This window comes from Rhipicephalus microplus, chromosome 2 (genome assembly GCF_043290135.1).
Source record: "Rhipicephalus microplus isolate Deutch F79 chromosome 2, USDA_Rmic, whole genome shotgun sequence".
Lineage (NCBI taxonomy): Eukaryota > Metazoa > Arthropoda > Arachnida > Ixodida > Ixodidae > Rhipicephalus > Rhipicephalus microplus.
Genome location: NC_134701.1, coordinates 272,296,191 through 272,317,366, shown reverse-complemented (window position 1 = coordinate 272,317,366; position 21,176 = coordinate 272,296,191). Strand labels below are relative to the sequence as shown.

The 21,176-nt window shown below is 43.3% G+C and overlaps 2 protein-coding genes across 3 annotated transcripts in view; one reads left to right on the top strand and one right to left on the bottom strand.

The window, feature by feature from the left end:
* LOC119169965 (cholinesterase-like) lies at positions 1-20,581 on the bottom strand. Of its 2 annotated transcripts, none has more exons than XM_075881619.1 (3): positions 20,477-20,581; positions 2,066-3,559; positions 1-227 (listed from the first exon to the last, which is right to left on the bottom strand). In XM_075881619.1, exons 2-3 carry the CDS (start codon positions 3,538-3,540, stop codon positions 86-88), a joined length of 1,617 nt encoding a protein of 538 aa, XP_075737734.1. In that variant the 5' UTR covers positions 3,541-3,559; positions 20,477-20,581; the 3' UTR covers positions 1-85. The 2 variants fall into 2 exon arrangements, with proteins under 2 accessions (XP_075737734.1, XP_037276869.2); XM_037420972.2 differs by lacking the exon at positions 20,477-20,581 and adding an exon at positions 15,185-15,362.
* Positions 10,739-21,176, top strand: part of Ids (iduronate 2-sulfatase) — a 30,281-nt gene continuing 19,843 nt past the window's right edge. The window contains exons 1-3 of the mRNA XM_037420971.2: positions 10,739-10,796; positions 13,015-13,160; positions 14,776-14,918. Coding sequence (XP_037276868.2) covers positions 13,076-13,160; positions 14,776-14,918 — 228 coding nt within the window. The 5' untranslated portion in view covers positions 10,739-10,796; positions 13,015-13,075. The remainder of the gene's footprint in view (positions 10,797-13,014; positions 13,161-14,775; positions 14,919-21,176) is intronic.

The following is a 21,176-nucleotide window of genomic DNA, read 5'->3' as shown; positions in this document are numbered from 1 at the left end:
TTTTGTTTGTGGTGATGAACATATGTAAACGTTATTTATTTCTGTTACTTCGGCTCGGCTAGCCTTCTTTGTCGGTGTTTAGCGTTCACGTCAAGTACGCCCTCCAGAATTCGCAGTTCTTGTCGCCAATATTCCGGTGCAGTGAGTAATTTCCAGACTGAAGCCACAAGGCCGCAGGGTCGTCGTTGGTGTAGGGTGGCCACTCGACTCCATCGATCATTGGCCTTCTGCAAGCGAAACATGAACGTACATAGACATCATTATTCAATCGTGACTGTACATTGAATTCATACACTGGACATCAGACTGTGAAGCTTTATTATGACACCCTAAGTGCAGCTGGCTACTATAAACATTTCTCGAAAATGGCATTAATAACTCAAGACTTTCGAGGCAACTTCATTGACGTAGCCAGGTCCGAGACCACCTCGAAATTTTTAAGTTTTGCCTCGCGTGAAAAAACTTAGTACACGCATAAAAAATTTTACCACGCATAAATTCGCGCTCGAACATGCATTAAGGTTGGTTTAGGCACCTCGCCTTGCTCTGTTCCCGAAAAAAAAAAACTTCTGGCTATGACCATGGATCTCTTGCCATCCTGCGGTATGTATTTTGAAGACCCTGACTGAGTACTGGTCGTAGCGTTAACACCTATATTTCAAAATTCCATCAACTAACTCTCATTAGAATCTTTAACTAACAACGCATAAGCGAACAATGGACAAAGAAATAAACAAATACGAAATTCTTTGTTCTTGTCCTTGTTCGTTGTTCGATGCTGTTTGTTGAAAATGTAAAAAAAAACTGGATAACCAACTAGGCCCAATTTCAAACCTTTCTGATTAGGATTTGGCTCTGTGTAGTTATTCCCACTTCGCAGTGCATGCACAGTATGACACCTGCTACACGAAGTGGCGAACTCTGATTACGAACCACAGTGAAGTGAAACGATGAGCAAGAACTAAAGTGTTGTTGTGAGAATAGTAAAAACGTGGGTGCAGACAAACCAGAACTTGTAGACCTCTTAAATTCAATAATAAAGCGCTCTTATTGTGCTGACGTCGGTAGCTTTACTGCCTTGGCGTCACGACTTGTAAAGAAACATAAAAAATCAATAGAGAACGAAGAGATCAGTCTTATAATTCGGATAGTTCAAAGGGAAATTAACAAGTTTTATACATATGTAATTATCTTTTTTTTCACGCAATTTCCTCTACGCACTTTTTGATGGCCCCGAGAAAGAAAGAGAGAAATGAAATTTATTTACAGAAAGGAAAACAGGTAAGTTTTAACTAAAAATTAAGCAATGTGTCGCATTTGACAGTGTAATGTAAAAGTTCTTTATATGACTGTGTTTAATTATAAGTTAGTATATATTTTAGGACCACAAACTCTCTTGCATGACTGTTTTCGATGTGGCAATGCATTACTGCCACCACAATATAAAAAATAACACATATACATGCACCCAAAGACTCAATAGTTGAATGTGAAGGCAACGCAGTGTTGACAATCTTCCGGGACCTCAGCTCCTTTTGGCGGGACTACTCTGTACCAGTAACTGTGTCAAGTTTTGCTGAGTCTACATTGTGCCCAGATTTTTATACAACAAACCCACCTTGAAGATCCATTTCCCTCCTCTACTCTGTTTTTTTTTTCACTCTAAAACACAAATATTGCCTCTAGCATTTTCTGTGACACTAAGCTCAAACGTTCACGATAACAGGAGCATAACAAGGAACAAAATAAATTTTGACTATGCCAGCAACTGACATGCTGAAACTCAGCTTTAGAATTTGACCGCCTAAAAGAAACAAAGGACAGAAACTTCCTTACAAAGGAGTGATGTTTTGAGAACATCTCACTGTCGAGACTGCATGGTGCAAATATAACTTGTTGTTTTCTTTCAACAATAGAAGCATAGAGTTCGTTTCCCAAAAGTTTCCGCTTCTTACCGCTTAAAGATTTTTCAGGAGCACGTGCATGAACTTTCTTTTCTCCCCCTCCTGACAAAGCATCATTGAGGCTTTCATATAGAGAACAAACAAATAAAAAAACTACTTGCCCTGTCTTTGCAAACTGCGTGAATGCCTTCATGACAGTCTTGCTGAACTCCCGATCTTCGTCTGTGAACTTATTCGGCTTGAGGAGAGGAACGCCGAAGTAGTAGACGATGTCAGAGGTGTGGGGTACGCGAGTCCACTTTGGAAACGGAAACTTCGCCGACCTGTAGCCCAGCACGGAAAAGTACACAGAGTTACCCATTTCAGAGTAGTCTTGGGCGAAGAACTTGCTGGGACAAATGAACTGTGCGTCAGTTATATACTCCATATGCAATTCCCTCAGAAGTCGCTTGTCACCCGGAGTGGCTGCGCTAGCATAGTGCTCTAGCGTAGACGCGAACTTATCCGGAATCCAGGCGAGGGACATGACACGCAGAACTTTCTTAAGCTCTTCTTCGCTGATGCCTTCGAGCTCCTCTGTTTGGATTCGACTATCCGGGAAAGACATGGCAGTGAAAGTACCTTCAGTTGCTGTGACTCCGATCATGATGTCCACGTTGTTGAACTCGCCTTTTTTCATTGCCACTGTGGGGCGCTTTGGAAAGAACGCGTTCGGATGTGATGGAATGAAGTTGAACACCTTAGGTACCGTCACGTTGTAGGTGACATCAAGGAGAAGCTCAGCCGGCTTGGAGCGCAGGCATTCGAGAACATATTCCGGGTAGTTGGCGAGGTCTTTGTAAGGAGACGTACATCCAACTACCTCAGCGACCTTGTTACCTTTGGACATGCTCTCAAAGGCACTGTCTACCAGACCATCGGTGTCGTACGCTCCGCTCATGAAGACAGCTCTTTGGAAGAGGCCTCGGCTGAGTGGAGAGAGTACATGAGCGCTCACACTGAAAGAACCAGCGCTTTCTCCAAACAGCGTAACTCTGGATGGATTGCCGCCGAAAGATCGAATGTTGTCGCGAACCCACTGAAGCGCTAGGTTTTGATCTAGAAGGCCCATGTTCCCGGGCACTTCAGGGGTGGCAGCGTTCAAGAAACCAAAGATATTAAGACGGTAGTTGAAAGTGACTACCACGACATCGTGCAGAGCCGCCAGCGCGGATCCATCATACCAGTGTTGATAGGACGTACCGAATGTGAAGCCACCTCCGTGTATCCATACGAGCACTGTCTTGAGCGGCTTCGAAGAAGCCGGGGTCCACACGTTGATGTACAGGCAGTCTTCGGACTGGTTCACGTAAGGCGCGAAATCCTCACTGAACACTTTCTGGATACAAGCAATTTTCGGAGACGTAGCATCGTAGACGCCGGTCCAGGGGTCGACGGGCATTGGTTCCAGGAATCGCAGTTTTCCGACGGGAGGACGAGCGTATGGGATACCCTGGTAAAGTTCTAGATTCTTGCCCAAAGCTTCCACCTTACGTCCCTTGACGTCTCCATTCTTCGTGGTGACTATTGGCGACTTCCCCGCTTCCAGTCCCAGCGTGAATAACGACGCCAAAAAGAACGTCAACACAATCCGCATCTTGGAGAGTTAGAGAATCCTGCATATAGGAACAAGTAGTAATGAAATACTGTCAGTGCTCGTCCCGCAATTACCTTTAATGTATACGTCACAGTGATTTAAACATACCTTTGCCGTAATAGGCCGAATGAATGGATGAATGGATGGATGGATGGATGGATCGATGGATGGATGGATGGATGGATGGATGGATGGATGGATGGATGGATGGATGGATGGATGAAATAACTTTATTAAATAATGTCCAACAGGTCACGCTAGTGTCCTAACCCGAAGCGGGCCACTCCCACGTTGGGACCGAAAGACCTAGCCTTTCAGCCGCTTCGCGGGCCCGTTGGACTGCCCATAATTGTCCCTCTAATGTGAAACGGCCTAAAGCTGCGTGCCATCGTTCCTTAGTATTTTTCTTGTCACTGCGTAACTCAGAGAAACGCCAGAGCATATGAGTGAGATCTATGGGGTCGTGGCATTTATTGCATGCTGTATGAACAGAAAACTCCAGATGAATCCTGTTAATTAACAGCGGGTTTGAGAATGTTCTTCAGCCTTAGCACAATAGTCTGAGCTCTGATTAGTTTACTGTGTGCAGGCCGAATTTCGTAATATTTCCAACTTTAACATTTCTCTGAATGTCGTAATATTTACAAATTTCATATTTCTCAAGTTCTTAACAGGGTACTTCTCTAGAAACCGCATTACACCACAATACTTAAACGTTGCAAGCACTAAATGTCACCTTTTACTCACTACATGGAAGATTGATTATTTCATTTTCGAAAAAGCATCGGTTTTACGATGGTCATCATCATCATCATCAGCAGCCTGACTACGTCCACTGCAGGACAAAGGCCTCTCCCATGTTCCGCCAGTTAACCTGGTCCTGTGCTTGCTGCTGCCAATTTATACCCGCAAACTTCTTAATCTCATCTGCCCACCTAACCTTCTGTCTCCCCCTAACCCGCTTGCCTTCTCTGGGAATCCAGTTAGTTAGTAGACAGGATAACGACCAGCGGTTATCCTGTCTACGCGCTACATGCCGAGCCCATGTCCATTTCTTTTTCTTGATTTCAGCTATGATATCCTTAACCCCCGTTTGTTCCCTAATCCACTCTGCTCTCTTCTTGTCTCTTAAGTACGATGGTAGCTTCCCTTTACGATGGTAGCTTCCCTCGAAATGTTGCCTGGTGAGACTTTAGCTGGTAATATATTACTGATGGAGAAGCGTATGTTATGACTAGCCGATGGCTCAAGGGAGGAAAGTGAAGGCAAAAGACATATGCATGCTTGAAAACCAACAGGATGACTACCGTCATTTATAATATTTGTTAAGAATAAGAAGATATCGGTAACAAACAAAATTTTAACGTAATTTTCACTACTCATAAGCAATTAGTAATAGATTCATTGCACCTATTGCATTTTCACACTGAAACCATCTTCTGTTACAAGCAAATCGAAAATGGGCGTTTCATCAGGGTAACCTGCGATAACCTGTCAAGTGGATGGGGGACGTAACTCAGTGGTAAAGCATCGGTCACGTTATTCGAAGGTGGCAGTTTGGAATCCTGCCAGCAGCAAGTTATCTTTTCGTCAACTTTTCTTACTTAACATTCACATTAAAATTACTTCTGCTATAACACGTCCTATAGTTTACCTGGCGTTATTTTCTCTTAGTTCTCATTATCATTGCGTTGAACAAAGAAAAACAAGCCGTTAAGTTTGCACTTTCCTTCTGCAATAGATGAAGTGACCTGTTCAGCCCACTTACCTCTCAAAACTATGAACAGGGCTGCAGTGACCGGCACTTTTTACGCTTTCATGCCTTTAGCACATGTCAGAACGAACAAGTGGCACCGCAATGCAGGAAAAAGCAACATTTATCCTTCGAAGGTGTGAGTGAGAAAATTCTCGCGGTGAGACCCATTTGGCACCTTGTGTTTTCCCAGCTTAACGTATTAGCATTCTTGTTCGGTGTACCGGCGAAGGCTGCGTAAACAAGCACATATCACCGCGCAAAGGTCAATCCGCCATTCAAGGATGACCTTGATGGACACTATTCTCTCGTAAAAGGAGAAACTGAAACAATATATGCAGGGCCACCGTGCCGCAACTTTACAACACTCGCCGTACAGTCTACAGTGTTGAATATTGGGTTGTACATGTCCTTAAAAAAAACAGACGTGGACCAGCACAGCAAGAGACAGCCCTTGCTTGTGAACTCCTCGACACCTCTCATCGCTGGCCCCAGGCTTTGGCTAACACATCAATCTTGAACCAGATGCTGCTGGGAGGGTGGCATATATGCTTTAATGCTGCGTGAAATGAACTTTCACAAAGATATTTAATTATAGGATATTTGCATTGCAGAAAAAAAAACAGTGCCTGGTATGATTTATGATTCAGTAAGTCTATAAAGTTATTGGTCACCCATAACGAGGTACAGAGGGACGAACGGACAGACAGACAGGCAGACGGCCGGCTGGACGGACGGACGCACGGACAGACGGACGGATGGACGGACGAACGGAAGAACGCTTCGCTTCACTCATCATCACTCACCTCGTGAATATGCCGTGAATTTCTTTTGTGTGTAAAACGAACAGAAAAAGCGCTGAGTAGTTGAGCCATCGGTACCCATTATTCCAAGAAAAACTTGTTTTTTTTTTCTGCAAATCGTTCATTGATTCAAGCATGTAGCGTGGCGGAGGAAGTCAAGGAGAAGTTAGCAGTTGATGTTTCATCTTATCAACCAATTTTGAGGGATCTGTGTAGAGTCCAATATCAAGCTTACCATTGCTGACATTTTTTGGAGATCTGAAAGGGGTGAAGAATTAGGGCAAGTGCATTATATATATATATATATATATGTAAGGTTGCGCACCATCGTACTAAGACGAGACACCAGCTCGCCCAATAGGTTGTGGACGATAGACCAAAATAGTGAATTATGTAAATGTTCGTTTAAAAATGGCTACCACTTGAGATGCGAAAAGATACGGAAGAATAAATGACATATATGCAGATGGCGTGGCGTCACTCCTGCACTGTCTCTGAAATAAAATGAAGTTGAATCGCCTCCACCAGAGAGAGAAGGGAAACCATGCAAACGATACCCTTCAAAAATCCGCATAGACGATAAGGCGTCGTAACGAGCTTTCGTCCACCAATCCAAATAGCCCAGTCACAGCCACTGGAGACAAGAAAAGTGCGCCTGATGCGCAAAGCGAGCGACTCTCCTCGTGAATTCAGTCATGTTAATGACAGCATTTCTTATGGATGGAGGTCTAACTCTACGACCCTGGTCGGAAACCTCCGGAAAGCCTCCGCTCCGACTGACGTAATATGAGCCACGTGTACTTCCGAGTGCCGTAAAAAAAAGACGGCACGAAAAACAAAGATGACGTGGCTTGAATAACTGGCACGACTACCGTGACTTCACGGCCGCCTGCTCGCGTGGGGACACTTTCACGTAGATAACGCCTTTATTGACACTGGATCTGCGGAACCTACAGCAGAAGGTAATATACCGGTATAGACTGATCCTTGAAATTAAGTGCATGCGCATGAGATGAAAGGCACTCACGTGTTGGTGCTCGACGCATTCAAGGTGACTGATGCTCTGTGCGGTATCTTTCCGTGTTGACTGAGATATCTGACCAATAAAGAGGCCTGTCTTGAGTGTGAATCGGTACATAACAGAACGACAAACGAAGGCGTTATGCTGTCTCTTTTGAAGTGACTAGGGTAAATTTTTCGACCGAATTGGTGCTAAGCAGTGCCCATTGAGTTGTTATATATGATTTCATTTGTTACAAATTATGTGTTCATTGCATCTATTGTATCGTTATACCATTGTATCATGATATCGCATTGAGTTCTTGTGTACATGTATGCCAACATTGTCATGTATATTAGAGCAAACGTCTTCACTGTAACGTAGTGATGTTGGTCGTGAGACATAGATGTGCCGAAATGTACGTGCCCTATTACTGGAGTGGTGTGAAGCCTTTGTGTTCTGTTCATACTGTAAATAAATGTTTCTAAACGGTAAATAGTCATGGATAACCTACGAGCAGAAAACAGTAAACTCGTACGAATAAAAAAAAAACGTAAACGTGGGAGAAGCTAAAAAGATGTCTCTTACCGGCTTTAAGAATCGCCTTCGCACAACGCTGCGTATTGATAAAAACACGAAAATTACCTGCCCAGTATTGCTGGCTGTTCGTAGATCCTCAGTGTCCCAGGAACGTTTAAGTTAATAGTACCGAATGCAGGACAAATGGGTAGGGATTCATATATAAGCCCGAGTTGTAGTAACCATTTCAACTAACTCAGCTGTAACCGTGCGCGTATCTGCCCCCGTCCTAACAACACTATAACCGAAGCTCAGGCACCCTTATGTACTTTCGTGTGAAGTCCTCGCCAAGTTCATTCTTCTCTTTCATTTAATTACTTAACCTCCTTGCCCTAACGTATGCCAGCAAACCAGACACGCGGTTGATCGATCTTACAGCTTTCCTTCACTGTCTCTCCTTCTTTTGTCTAGCATAAACTATTGTGAATGCGTTTCGGTGCAACCATACTGGGCTGTAACATGGCCGTTTCATATTTTGAAGAAGAAAATGATTTGGGGTTATGGTGGACGTATACGAACAGTAATGATTTGATTGATTGATTGATTGATTGATTGATATGTGGGGTTCAACGTCCCAAAACCACCATATGATTACGAGAGACGCCGCAGTGGCGGGCTCCGGAAATTTCGATCACCTGGGGTTCTTTAACGTGCACCCAAATCTGAGCACACGGGGCTACAGCATTTCCGCCTCCCTCGAAAATGCAGCCGCCACAGCCGGGATTCGATCCCGCGACCTGCGGGTCATCAGCCGAGTACCTTAGCCACTAGACCACCGCGGCGGGGCAAACGGTTTGGTTGATGCATTGCAGCTTTATTGACCTTATCAATTCACTTTACGATATACAAAAATATGAAAACATCAGTTTAAAATCCGGAGTGGTGATGCCGATATGGCTTACGTAAGGTCGTTCATATGTAACCGACTAGAGGCTTCTAATATTAAGATTCCTTTATTCCTTTCTCGTTTTGCCACTGCCTGGATGCAAGTTACTGGATCCTTAAAGGGCCCTGCAACACTTTTGTGGGTAGCCATGGAATGGCTTCACTTGAAGAGTTTGCTGACTCACAAATCAACTGCAGCATTTTTTTTAATTCGTCCAGTACGACAGTAGTTACAAATATTTTTCGCTCGCTTCAATTGATTTATCTCAGGTATTTTCGAGAAAAAAGCACGGGAAGCTAAGCTGGAAAGTATGGCACGATGTACACGCGAGCGAATACATCTTCATAAAGACCAGGCGTGTGCTCTGCTGTTTTGTGCTGGTTGGACTGAATATTAACGAGGGACATTATCAGAGACTCGATTTTTTGACTTTCGAACATTTCCTTACCGTTTTGTTGTGATATGTGCGTATAAGTGTATCTTTTCATATCTGGGCCCGAGTGTTCCATTTTCCATGCACTGCTTTGTACGTTTTACTTTAAGATACGTGTTCAAGTTTCACTCAAGGGCTAAGGAGTAGCCAGAACCATATTTGTTCGCCAACATCTCCTTATATATCATATCAATAAAAAATGAGGTACGTCACGGGCACCTTGAGATCTTGAACACATTTTTCTTTTGATCAAACGCGCGGCTTTTAAAGTGTGATGGCGCGCTAGTGCACAGCTGGGCTCGTGGTAGTTCCTGCGGTGGCCGCAGTACATCCCGAGCGCGCCATGCTCAAGTCAGCCAATGGCGTTAAACTTGAGTCATTGACGCAGTGATTTCAAGCATATAGCATCAATTGCCGGTAGAAAAAGGAATAAATTTTTTGGTTGAATTCGAGAAGTTATTGTACATTTCAGGTCACGTGCTATCCTACAATGTTTGGCTAACGTGTTCTCCGGCGCCTCTATAGCTATAGAGGTTTTCGGCAGCTATAGAGGCTGCCAATTCGTAGTATACTACGAATCGGTAGCGTTTTCTGACAATGCTGAAAAAGTGTTTTAGTGCCCCTTTAACGCACAAAAGCTCAATAGAAACCTTTCCCGAAAGCGAATATTTGGGAGCACCTCGTAATCAACCACACATTTTTATAAATCCTAGTAGTAGTACATGTTTAGGGACTAGTTGGTGCATTGTTGAAACAAATTGTATCCAGAAGAAGGAAACGATGATACTTGCGACACTTGCGCAAATGTCATCATCTATATTTCCAAATATGCATTTTTTGTCGCACGATCGTTCCTTTTATCAAATGATCCCTACTAACACACACTTGGGGTATTCTATATGTAACGACTGCATCTATATATAGTGACACAATAACACGTTTCATTGCCATATTGATCTCGCAACATACATCTGTCGTCCTCGAACTTTCTTTAGTCGAATGTTTCTAACGTGGAGGATGTTTGACTAACCTCTTCTCGGAGTTCTGCTTCCTTTTTTCCCTCTGTGTATCGGAAGCAGCTCCACGTTTCTAAGGGAACAAAGGGCGTAATGAGACCGCTTAATTCTCTCCCTTATTGGCTAGAAGCTCCACATTCAGCATATTGCGCTGTCATGTGTATGCGCACGTTGAATTAAGTTAAATACAACATGATAGATGTCACGTGGGAAAAACTTAATGAGGATCTCAACGCGCAATAGTGACGCAAAGCCTTCGCTGCTCTACTCTAAAAACGGTGTCGAAGCAACTGCTCCCAATCGCGGCTACCGAATTTCATTTAGAACGAAATAAAAAAATGTCCCCGCACATCACCCTTTTGAGAGAACAAAAGAAGTCCCAGTAACACGCATTTATTTGAAGGCGTTACTTCTTCCATTATGACCCATTGTGACGCATGGAGATGCGAAATATTTCATCCCTTCACGACACACAAACGCTGTACTGTACTGTTAAAAACTTTAAATGAGTCTTTGTATAAAGAAATTTCACAACAGTAATGCTGAACCACTGACCGATTTCTATTTTCCCGGGGTACGGATTGTACGTGCGTGTGCCGACGGAGGGGTGTTCAGTTTAGCGATTTTCTAATCTCTTCAAGCGTTGAAAGTGAGCCTGTTCTATAGGGAAGAAAGGTTTCCGGTCTCGCTGATATACGGACCCTTATCGGCACATACCACTGATACTCGAACGGTCAGGCGCTTCAGGCGACCGTCACCGCTGCTCGCTCACTGCCCATTCCACCGGTGAGTTTCTCATTGACATTTTGCTCTGGGAAAACGAAGCAGAGAGGGCTTTCATATGAAAGGAAATTAGACAACTTCCAGACTAAAACCTGTAAGGCCAATATTTCAACAATTGTTATCAATTTGAGCGCACATGAAAAGCCTACATTCCGCTTGCCACGAGTTGAAATAACCTATATTTTACGAAGCGAAACTAATCAGCTGTGTTTATTTAAAAAAGAGGGGACCCTTACCTCTCCTTGACTAAGGTGCCTGGAAATAGTTCTAACGCTCAGAGTTCATACGCTTTGGTATGCTGCTTCGTTTTTCACGCACTGCTCCAAGGCCACGTAAAAAGCGCGTAGTTCAGATTGGCCGCTTCGTTCGCAGCTGCTCACGGAGAGAAGCGTCTACTGTTTGAATTAACTGATCATTTTTTTAAATTAACTTTTGTGAAAGTTAATTGGTCCATGTGTCGAGTGTTGGGGCTTATACCGTTTTCGCTGTACGTCAATGCCCTCCCATCAACAATAGCGCCATCAAAATTTGTTATTTATGCCGATGATGCTGCGCTAATATTCTCTTAGAGAATTGTAGAGCACACTAAATAGCAAGCTATCTAGCATACAAACTCGGTTTGAATGTAATAAAGTAACCCTGAACAGAGACAAGGCAACGTACGTAGTATTCCGCCCCCGTTACAACAAGAGTTACACAGGAGGCTTGCAAAATCAGCTCATGGGTGGAACACTAGAACAACTAGAGAATATAAAGTATTCAGGGGTATTATTAGACTGCCACTCGAGCTGAAGACTACACATATCTAATATATGCATGAACTTAGCTTCCGCTTGCATTTTGCTAATAAAATGCAAATAGTGTTTTAATCTTAACATACTTGAAATTGCGTACTTTTCGATATCTTACTGTCACACAATATACTGTTATGAATCATGATCTGGTACGTATTAAACAGACGTAGACGTGTCCATCATTCGGTTACAGAAAATAGCTTTGTGCATTGTAACATATACATGACTGTACGATGATAATACCTTGCTTTAAAACCAACTTGGTATACTACCCTTCCTCATGACATGTGAAATGAAAGCGGCATTTCTTATAAATAATATTTTACGTGGGAATCATTCGTTATCACCAAATTTGTTCATTGCACCTAATCTTAACACAATGAATGCAAGAAATATCAATTTCAGCCTACAAGTTACTCGTAACACGTACGGCCAACAAGTTTCATGGCGCCAAAATTTGGAACGCAGTACTACTCAAAGTAAAAGTGGCTAATCATTTCACGCCTGCTGTGAAAAAATTGTACGTCTAAAATGTATGGGATTTTCTCCAATTTCTTTCTTATGCATTTCGTACTGAACTGAAATTTTATTTTTGGAGTTTTCGCAGAATGAAGTCTTTGCTTTTATTCCCGAAAATTAGATAAGCAGACGATTCTGTAGCTGCTATAGGTATATTGACTGTGGGCCGATACTATAGCAACAGTTCTTTGCACAAAAATACCGTAAAAACGGAAAATAAATAAAAATGAATTGAGTGGGAACTGTTGCTTCTATATTATATGTATACTATATAACTGATAACTTGAATGTGAATCATCAGTTTTGTACCAGGCTGATGTCTTTCAAAACGTAATTTTTGTGTATTCTGAAAACCAGAAGTGCTTGACCGGAAGTATTTGAAAGAGAAGCAAGAGAATCATCCGTTTCTGGGGCCACTAATTACGGCTGGTTCAGAACTTCTCTTTGACAGCGAGAGCGCACTCTCAGAGATGTTTACAATATTCGAAGGTCTATTATCATAACCATGCTGTCACCGAAACCATTTCAGTGGTTATTTGTAACTAACGTCAATTCATCAACTTAGTGAGGTTGTATTCCTCATACAATAATTCATCTGAACAACTAAACCGTGTAAATATCATAAATACCGGACAGTTAGTAACTCTTTAAAAGCTACCTAAGATTTGACATGGGTTTTATATACGTGAACATCTTATTCTCACTTTTGTTTGTCGTAATTAAAATGCACGTCAAACTTGTTTTTTACCGTACTGAAAAGCATGGCTTTCTGCTCAAAAACGTGTCCGCGTACGTACATTCGTAAATCAGATGGTGACACTTTATCTATGTTGCATCGTTTTGCTCTGTTTAAGCTAAATGTAAGTTCGTTGTCGTCCGAATATCTTACGTTGAACTTCAATTTGCAGGTTTACAGCTGAGATTGCAACACCACAGAAAACGTAGAGGTGCCGCGAGTAAGTTGCCAATATGGGCCGGAAGTTAGCGATGACTGCGAATCTGTTCTTTTGTATATCATGCTTCTCGCATCAGGCGACGACTTCAAACGTTCAAAGTAAGTACTTGAATATACATGGGCACTGTTGCCTGTAGACATCAGAAACAAATTGTCTGAGTTGCACGTAATAATAAAATATACATTTAGTAGTGAGAGCCAATAGTAAATCTTCAGTATATACCTTTTTTTCACATTGTAGGTTTTATCAAATCACAGCGACAAGCATTTTTTTTGTAAAAAAAATTACATTTCTGAAAAACACATATACATTCTTGAATAACCTTGGCAACAAGGTTGAATGCAATAAGGTTGATAATAAAAACATTTCCACTTTGACAGTACCTTATATAAAAAAAACGGCACCGAGCGATACAGAGCTGCCTGATATTCTCATCCATTTGCTAACTGCACCAAACTATGGTAGGCTCGTTTATAAACAAAAACAGAACAGGGACGTGGCAGTGAGCCGTAATAACAGTAATCTGTGAAGTCCTTATATAGCGAAATGCACGTGCACTGGCCACTTGAAGGGACGACCATGCCACACTTTTTCAAGTAACTATCGAATGGCCTCATAAATGAGTTTGTGGCGAATGTGCGACCTTGCAGACCGGCAGAATCTCGGTCTTCCCCAGAGAGGAGAGCGAGTCCGACGTGAATGCTGTGATCAGAAGTATTTTAATGATTGACTCGAACGCCAGCTTGCGCAGCCCTGTGGCAGCGGCAGCTGCCTTGCGCAAGAGCAAGTGTTTCGTCGTCTTCACTGCGATGCCGATGCAGCTGCCGCTACAAGTTTATTGCCTGATGGGTCGGTAGATAGATAGATAGATAGATAGATAGATAGATAGATAGATAGATAGATAGATAGATAGATAGATAGATAGATAGATAGATAGATAGATAGATAGATAGATAGATAGATAGATAGATAGATAGATAGATAGATAGATAGATAGATAGATAGATATGTGGGGTTTAACGTCCCAAAACCACCATATGATTTTGAGAGACGCCGTAGTGGAGGGCACCGGAATTTCAACCACCTTGTGTTCCTTGACGTGCGCCCAAATCTGAACACACGGGCCTACAACATTTTCGCGTCTCCATCAGAAATGCAGCCGCTGCAGCCGGGAGAATTCAATCCCGCGACCTGCGGGTTAGCAGCCGAGTACCATAGCCACTAGACCATCGCGGTGGGGCTTGCCTGACGGATCAACCACTGCGAAAATCTTAAGAATCAGCCAATTAGGTGCGAGCGCAATCAACGAGACTTGATGCACGCCCGTCCCGACGAGCACGCTGGAAATTGAACAAGGAGTGATAGTACGGGGCAAAGAAGTTACGTCATGACGTTGAGCACATTTTTTCTTTCGGCAAACAGGTGGCTTATACTTTAGGTGTGATTGCGAGTACTCAAGCGGGTACGTGGTGACCTTCGGAGGTGGCCGCGGGAGCTATGCAGCTTGCGATACTCAAATGAGCCAGTGACCATGGCTTTTCAATGTATGATGTCTCCTGGACAGTAATCTCTCCCAATAAGTACCGTGTTTTTCCGCTTCAATCTTTCTCATTTATAGCTCGTTTTCGTTGCGTAGAATAAAATATTTCTTGTAGGAGCCTTTGTTACTCTCTTCGTTTGTCTTCTTGTACTAGTTTGCTTTCATTTTGCCAGCTACCCAAAAGCCAAACGTCCTGCTAATTATTGCTGACGACCTGCGGCCAACCTTGGGTTGCTACGGCGACGAGTTGGCGCTGACACCGTCTATTGACAGTTTGGCTCGTGACGGCCTGCTCTTCACAAATGCACACGCACAGGTAACAATACAAACTAAATTTGAAAAGCCTTTTACAGATGATATGCCCTTTTGAAATCTGTATCTCACAACCTGTATTGTTTTTTCGCAACGTTCCTTATATTTCTAGCAGAAACGTAATATGCGGGTTTTATGCATACAATGGGAAGCTACATGCTTGAATAGATTTTTATGAAGGCTCTAAACATAGAAGCGAGCTGTTGCTAGCTGAACATTCAGTTTATGAACAAAAGAAATCAATGTAAGGTTTCACGTCTGAATACTCACAGTGCTGCCGCTTCAACACAAAGCCAGGATTTCGAACTAAAGGCAAAGCTGGAGGAGAACCGCGACAGAAAGATCCATAGACGAACGTGTTCCCTCTGGGCTCCGTTACAAGTTTATAAGCCTTCTCGCTTCGTGTGGAAACGTAAAGGGATAAAGAGAGAAGGATAGAGGACAGTCGGGTTGCTTGCTTTAGGTTGTTTCAATAAACCACTTTGTTCTATACAGAAGTTGTGGGATTGTGGTTGACGCGAGGGCGAGATTTTGGCACACGCAACAGTACACCGCTGAGCGCATTTGGTACGTGGCCAAAAGCAATTAGTCATCTACTGAGACACCACAAAGCTTTTCAGGCAGCAAAAGTACCTTGGTTTGGGCGAGTGGGTTGATCATTAGAGAAAGCTTCAAAATGGCATATGACGAAAACGAAACAGATACCAGTCTTGTTGCATCTACGCATACATCGTCTATGACGTTAGTGCTTTTCAAGTTTTTTTTTTCTTTCTTCAGGCACTTTCCCTCAACATGCACTGTTGCTAAGGGGCTATGGCATTGCGCTCATTAGTAAAGCCCGAAGATGAATGTTTTCTGCTTTTGTTACCGAGGGCAAATACTTAATTAAAAATGCCTCACGTAGTTCTTTTACTTGTGATGCCATAACGTTAAAGAACTCGTTTTTACACTAATTTCCTTGCCAGTGCCGTTAGTTGCGAGTGACAAATCAGCATTATTCGTGATGTAAAGCTCGTGGTAGATGCAAATAAATAAGCAATAAAGTACTTGGTTTTACGGGGCGTGATAACGCTTTCGCTTTATACATTGTACTCTTAAAGGGCGAGTTTCAGCGCGTGTTCAAGTTTCTGACGATGTCATTCTTGATTTTTGAACATATGATTAGTTTTCATGCCTGACATCGTTTCTATTTCTAGAGTTTTCTTGGTACTTTTTGCATTCCACTAATTTAGCACAAGCGTATAATACCGTTGCCTACAAAGCTTATCAGGTAGAAGGTAGGCTAAGCTTACAATTAGTACTTATTAGGTTCTCGACCTTACACGTAAGCGAGGTCACGCATAGCTTTAAAGTGGGGAAGCATGATAAAAGTTATCACCAATTTCGGAACAATTTCTGCATTTTACAGGAAACAGTTAAATCTCTCGATAGCTTTACGCAAGACGGAGGACGCATAAATATGTAAGGATCCTAAAATTCTCAGATGGGCCGTTCGTTCGCAAGGAAGTGGCTATCTATAAATACACGTTTTTTTAGGAGCTTTTTCGGCAAGATTCTAATGTTGGCACTTTTTCCGCTGCCGGCAGAGATGCCTGGCAGCCGGCGCGTTCGCCAGTGTTTCCGGTGTACCCTTCTCGTGTGGCCGCTCAAGACAGTTATTCCAGCAATGCTGACTAGATTATAGACCGTCGGGCATTTGACTCACGGCAGTGGTCAGTAAAACATAAAGGAGCAAATGGTTAACGTGCCAACCGACGTATCTAACACTGTGCCATACGTGCCAGCCAGGAAGCGTGCTGGACAACTGAACATCATGCGCCGGCTCGTTAACAAACCTTCCTACAGAAATGTCCTCGCCAAGAAACGTCTGGTGCACTTCCGAGCAAGCTCCTCTAACATCATTCACTTTGTGGACATGGCGGTGTTTCTTTTTTTTTTTTTACGAGAGACTTGCTTAGATTATGCATGGTGAAAGACACTATACAGAGAGAATCACTCTGTCGGAGGAAATCACAGGTAAGGTCTTCCAGGCAAATCGCACCTTTGACGACATCACCACCCCAGCCTTATATACCTTACTTCGTTTCGTGAATAATTAACTTTTGCACCGCTGTTATCGACGATATCAATTCCTTCCTAGCATTTAGTATTCACATAAGAACTCTTGAGTTAATGACACACTTCTAAATCAGAGCGCAAAGGGATTCACCTGCACGTGCAGCAGTTTTTATGGCTGTGAAAAATCCGTAAAGCAGGGGTTGTTTCCAAACGTCGGCTTGACACAACCCGTGTTTACGAATTTTTTTATCAGATGCCTACATCTTCTTCTTCCTACAGTTTTTGGTTTTTGTGACTGTCATTCCTTTTTGCAGAAGTCTCAGACACGTGACCTGCCAATACTTCGCTAGCAGCCCGGTCTGCAAATGACTGACTTCGTCACATGCTTGTTTTTTGTAGTTATTTGATAAGTAAGTTTAAGAGCTGCAGACACGGATGATCTCCAACAATTACTTCGCGCAGCATTCCTTGCAGTCAACGTGTCAAAATATAACCACGGAACAAAAGCTACATTTCAAAATAGAGAGTCCAGATTTAGTGAATCTGGAAACTGGTCTCGATATACATTGCTCGAATCCCGACACAAAAGTATCTTCAAAAATGACCCATATACATGAGACATAGGGAAGGGGAAAAGTCGCCTTTCAAATGACAATGTTAGAAGACATTTTGTACAATGCACCCACATTCCTGTGCCAGCCGGCACTTGTTCCAGTAAAGTTTGTGATAGTGGCCACCTAACTCAGGTAAGTTTGGGACCCTTGCTCAATATTAGGCAGACCTGCAAAGAAGGGGTATTGCCCGAAACTGATGGTCTCCGTTATCACACCAAGCATACTTTCTAGAAATACAGTGGTTACAAGAACCGTGTAGCAGCGAGGCGCCTTCGACGCGACCATACCAACAGCTTAGTGGCTGTGTCATTTCTTCGCTTAGTAAATGGTAAAGTAAACCAGGCTGAAACAGCCTGGTTTACACCTTCCTATTCTTGTTATTAGGTGCAGATCAAGGAATCTCAGGTTGCAAACCTCAATTAGGTGGGCCCCCTCATCACGTTGCCTGGTCTGTGTGCACATAGTCCCTATAATTCAGCCTAAGTTCAGTCTGGCAAACTTGATTTCACGAAGTTTTCGTACTAACAAAGAGATTTCGGTTCCAGCAGTTACCCATGGAGTTTAGTGCTATGATGAACCCGATTTAATGAACCAGCCTGGTGGCCACAACGCGATTCAAGGAAGTTTTTCAGAAATAACTTGAGTAATAAAAGCGCCGACTTCCTTCTCATTTTGCCGAGTCGGGTGTCACTTTGAGTGCGCGCTTTAGGCGTATCGCCTTAAAACGCCTCGGCCCCTTACCAGTGGCCTTACTCACGGCCTTCGTTTGAAGAGATTGCACGCCACGCTTATGCACGAAGAAATGGACTCGGCAGTCGGTAGTACTCTTACGAGTTCATAAACAGCGGTAGACGCGCAGGCTCCATCCAACCCAAAGCCCGCCACCGTCTCCCCAACGCGCGTGCTCGGAAGTAGCTTTGCAGCTGTGGTGCCAGTTGTAACGCTATCATAGAGGGTGCTGGCGAGCTTTGGACTGGGTGCGCCGCGACATTACTGCAACCGCCTTAGTAAGTCTACGGCGTCTACCACTGTTTACACACATGGAATAGGTTGCTTTCGTGATTCTATGGTACTAGTCTCCTTGCAAACTTCTGGCTGAGTTCATTCGCACAATGACTTCACTCGCTCTCGGCGTCTCCGCCTATCACTCGCCCGTCATTATTTCACGTAGCCGTCTCCACGTTAAAGTGGATAGGCAGTCGGCGCCCCGTCTGCAAATCTACGCAGATGCGCTTCGCTATGAGTGGTTCGACTCTATTGTCGGCGAATAAAGCGTGTTGGCTATCTACGCCCTTCAATGGCAAATTAATGCACGAAGTCGGCCTAACTTTCCTATAACATGCGAGATAAACGCAGTGTGACAACCAATGGGCCGCTGGCTTTCGGTCACAGTCGTGTTTTGCACAGTGCTCAATGTTTTCATTTACTTCTTGTTCAAGCGGCTACGACAAAAGAACAGAGAGAGTCTGTATTTCTGCTTAAACAGATAAAGTGGAAATTTGTGCCCCCTACTCATCTGTTTGCATGAATGCGTGTAAAGATATAGAAATGCGCAGTTTGACGTCTTTTTTTATCGCTATAAACGGCCTTCGCAGAATAGTTTTGTGATTTGCAGTATCGCAATAATTTCCAAACAACCAACAACTTACCGGACGGCGTCGCTGAAATTCTTTGTTCACAGCTCCAAATTTAGTTCTCCTTTCTTTTACAACAACGCCAAATACGTGATTGTAACGTGGATGTGGCATGCTTGAACCACAAAGTGGCGCTCAAATTGAAATAATTTTAGGTATGGATGACACACCCATTGTTCATACCAACACGTGCATGCACTGGCATATTAAAGTGCGTACATGCCTCTGAAAGTGCAATGCTTGTGAATATCGCATAGGAATACACACAAGCATCTGATGCTGCGCCGACACAACAGAATAAGCTATACACTCTGTGAACGCGCGTGATGTACGCACACATGCCAACAGATTGTCTAGCAGACGATTCAAAGGAGCGATTCACACGATGAGGTTTTGCCCTTTAACGGCTGGTGCCGGCTCGGGTGGATAATACTTTATTAGCCTGCTGATGCACGAGTTATATCATGTTAATACATTCAGAGAACACCTTCTCTAGTTGACTAATCGAAGAGATGGTTCGAAAGAAGTGCGCTGCGTTCATACTACAAAGCAACAAAATCATGAAGAGAAGCAATGCTTTCATTAGACTCGCGCACTGTTCTACAGCCTTGCGACTTTTCCTCATAGCCTCATCATCGTGCGCAAGGAGGAATAAATGTTTAAAAAAATGTCCTTCATTGTACGGAATGGCATACATGGCACAAAGCCAGATTGCTATGTCTTTCAGATTGTCATTTTTAAGAGTAGGTCTGGTAATTTGAGCACCGAAAGGGAATACTGGCTGAACCGGACGAATGATCCAACGCTGTCCAGATATCTTAACCAGAGTTCAATAAAGAAAAAATACACAGTCGAGACTATTAAAATATTTACTAAGAGTTTTTCCATAGATTGGCGGACAGCATCTCTCGCGACATGCCTGCTTCTTTCTCTCATCTTCACTGGGTAATCTTTAACGGCGTGCTCATACGCGATACAGAATACTCTGTGTTAACTTTCTTTCTTTCATTTCTAAAATTCTTTTTTTTATTATTCGTGGCCAACATTCTTTGAAACACATTGTATACGCTGGACACTAGTATCACTGAACTACCTGCCCACATTCTGGCCAGCGTAACTGGTCCTGTTACCCTTCAAGATACTTTTTTTATGTTGCCTTTCACATAGTGTGCCTTTCGCAACAATAATATAAGGGCTCAAACGAATGGTCTAGGCTATATTCATGCTTAGCTACTGCAAATGAGGAATCCACTTGCCTTTTACGCAGCAGTCCAAATCTTCTCAGGGCAGTAAATCATCTGATCCTTTCAGCAAACTTTGAGAGAGTCGCAGCGCTTGTTAGCGAGACGCCGCTACTTTCCTGTGTGGCCATGCGTACTTCGCAATCAGAATAGCGAGTTAGAGGAGCTGGCAACCATCCACATTTTGCAATCACTGCGGATGGACGGAATAGTAAAGTACCGATTGGCTTGCTGCCGCTGCCAGATGAGTGTTTCAAGGCAAACGTGCGCTGAATCCTAAAGGGACATCATACCATACGGACCGAAATTAAGGCTATGTTAGCATAACGAATATTTCTCGTGGAATAGCGAAGCGTTCGCCTATAGTTCTACTATGCTCCAGCATTTAGAGTAGTTGCCAGGTGTCGTAAAATGCACTCAGCCGCTCAAAAGATGCAATTATTTGTATAGGTGTGCACGTGGTCGGAGGTGGGGGGGGGGGGGCACAAATATAGCTCCATACATTGACTTAAAAGGGAGGAGGGGGGCGATGAGGCGTACGTTCACCCCCTTGAAGGGGAAACCTGCTAATTTTTTGGTCATCAGGAAAATGGACGACCGTGTAATTGTTGACACATTCACCGCAAGCTTGCTCGTGGAGAAATACTGTCTCAGTATATGCGCCATTATTTAAACGCGGATCAGTTTAGGAGGCCGGGCTGTGGTATGCTGTGAT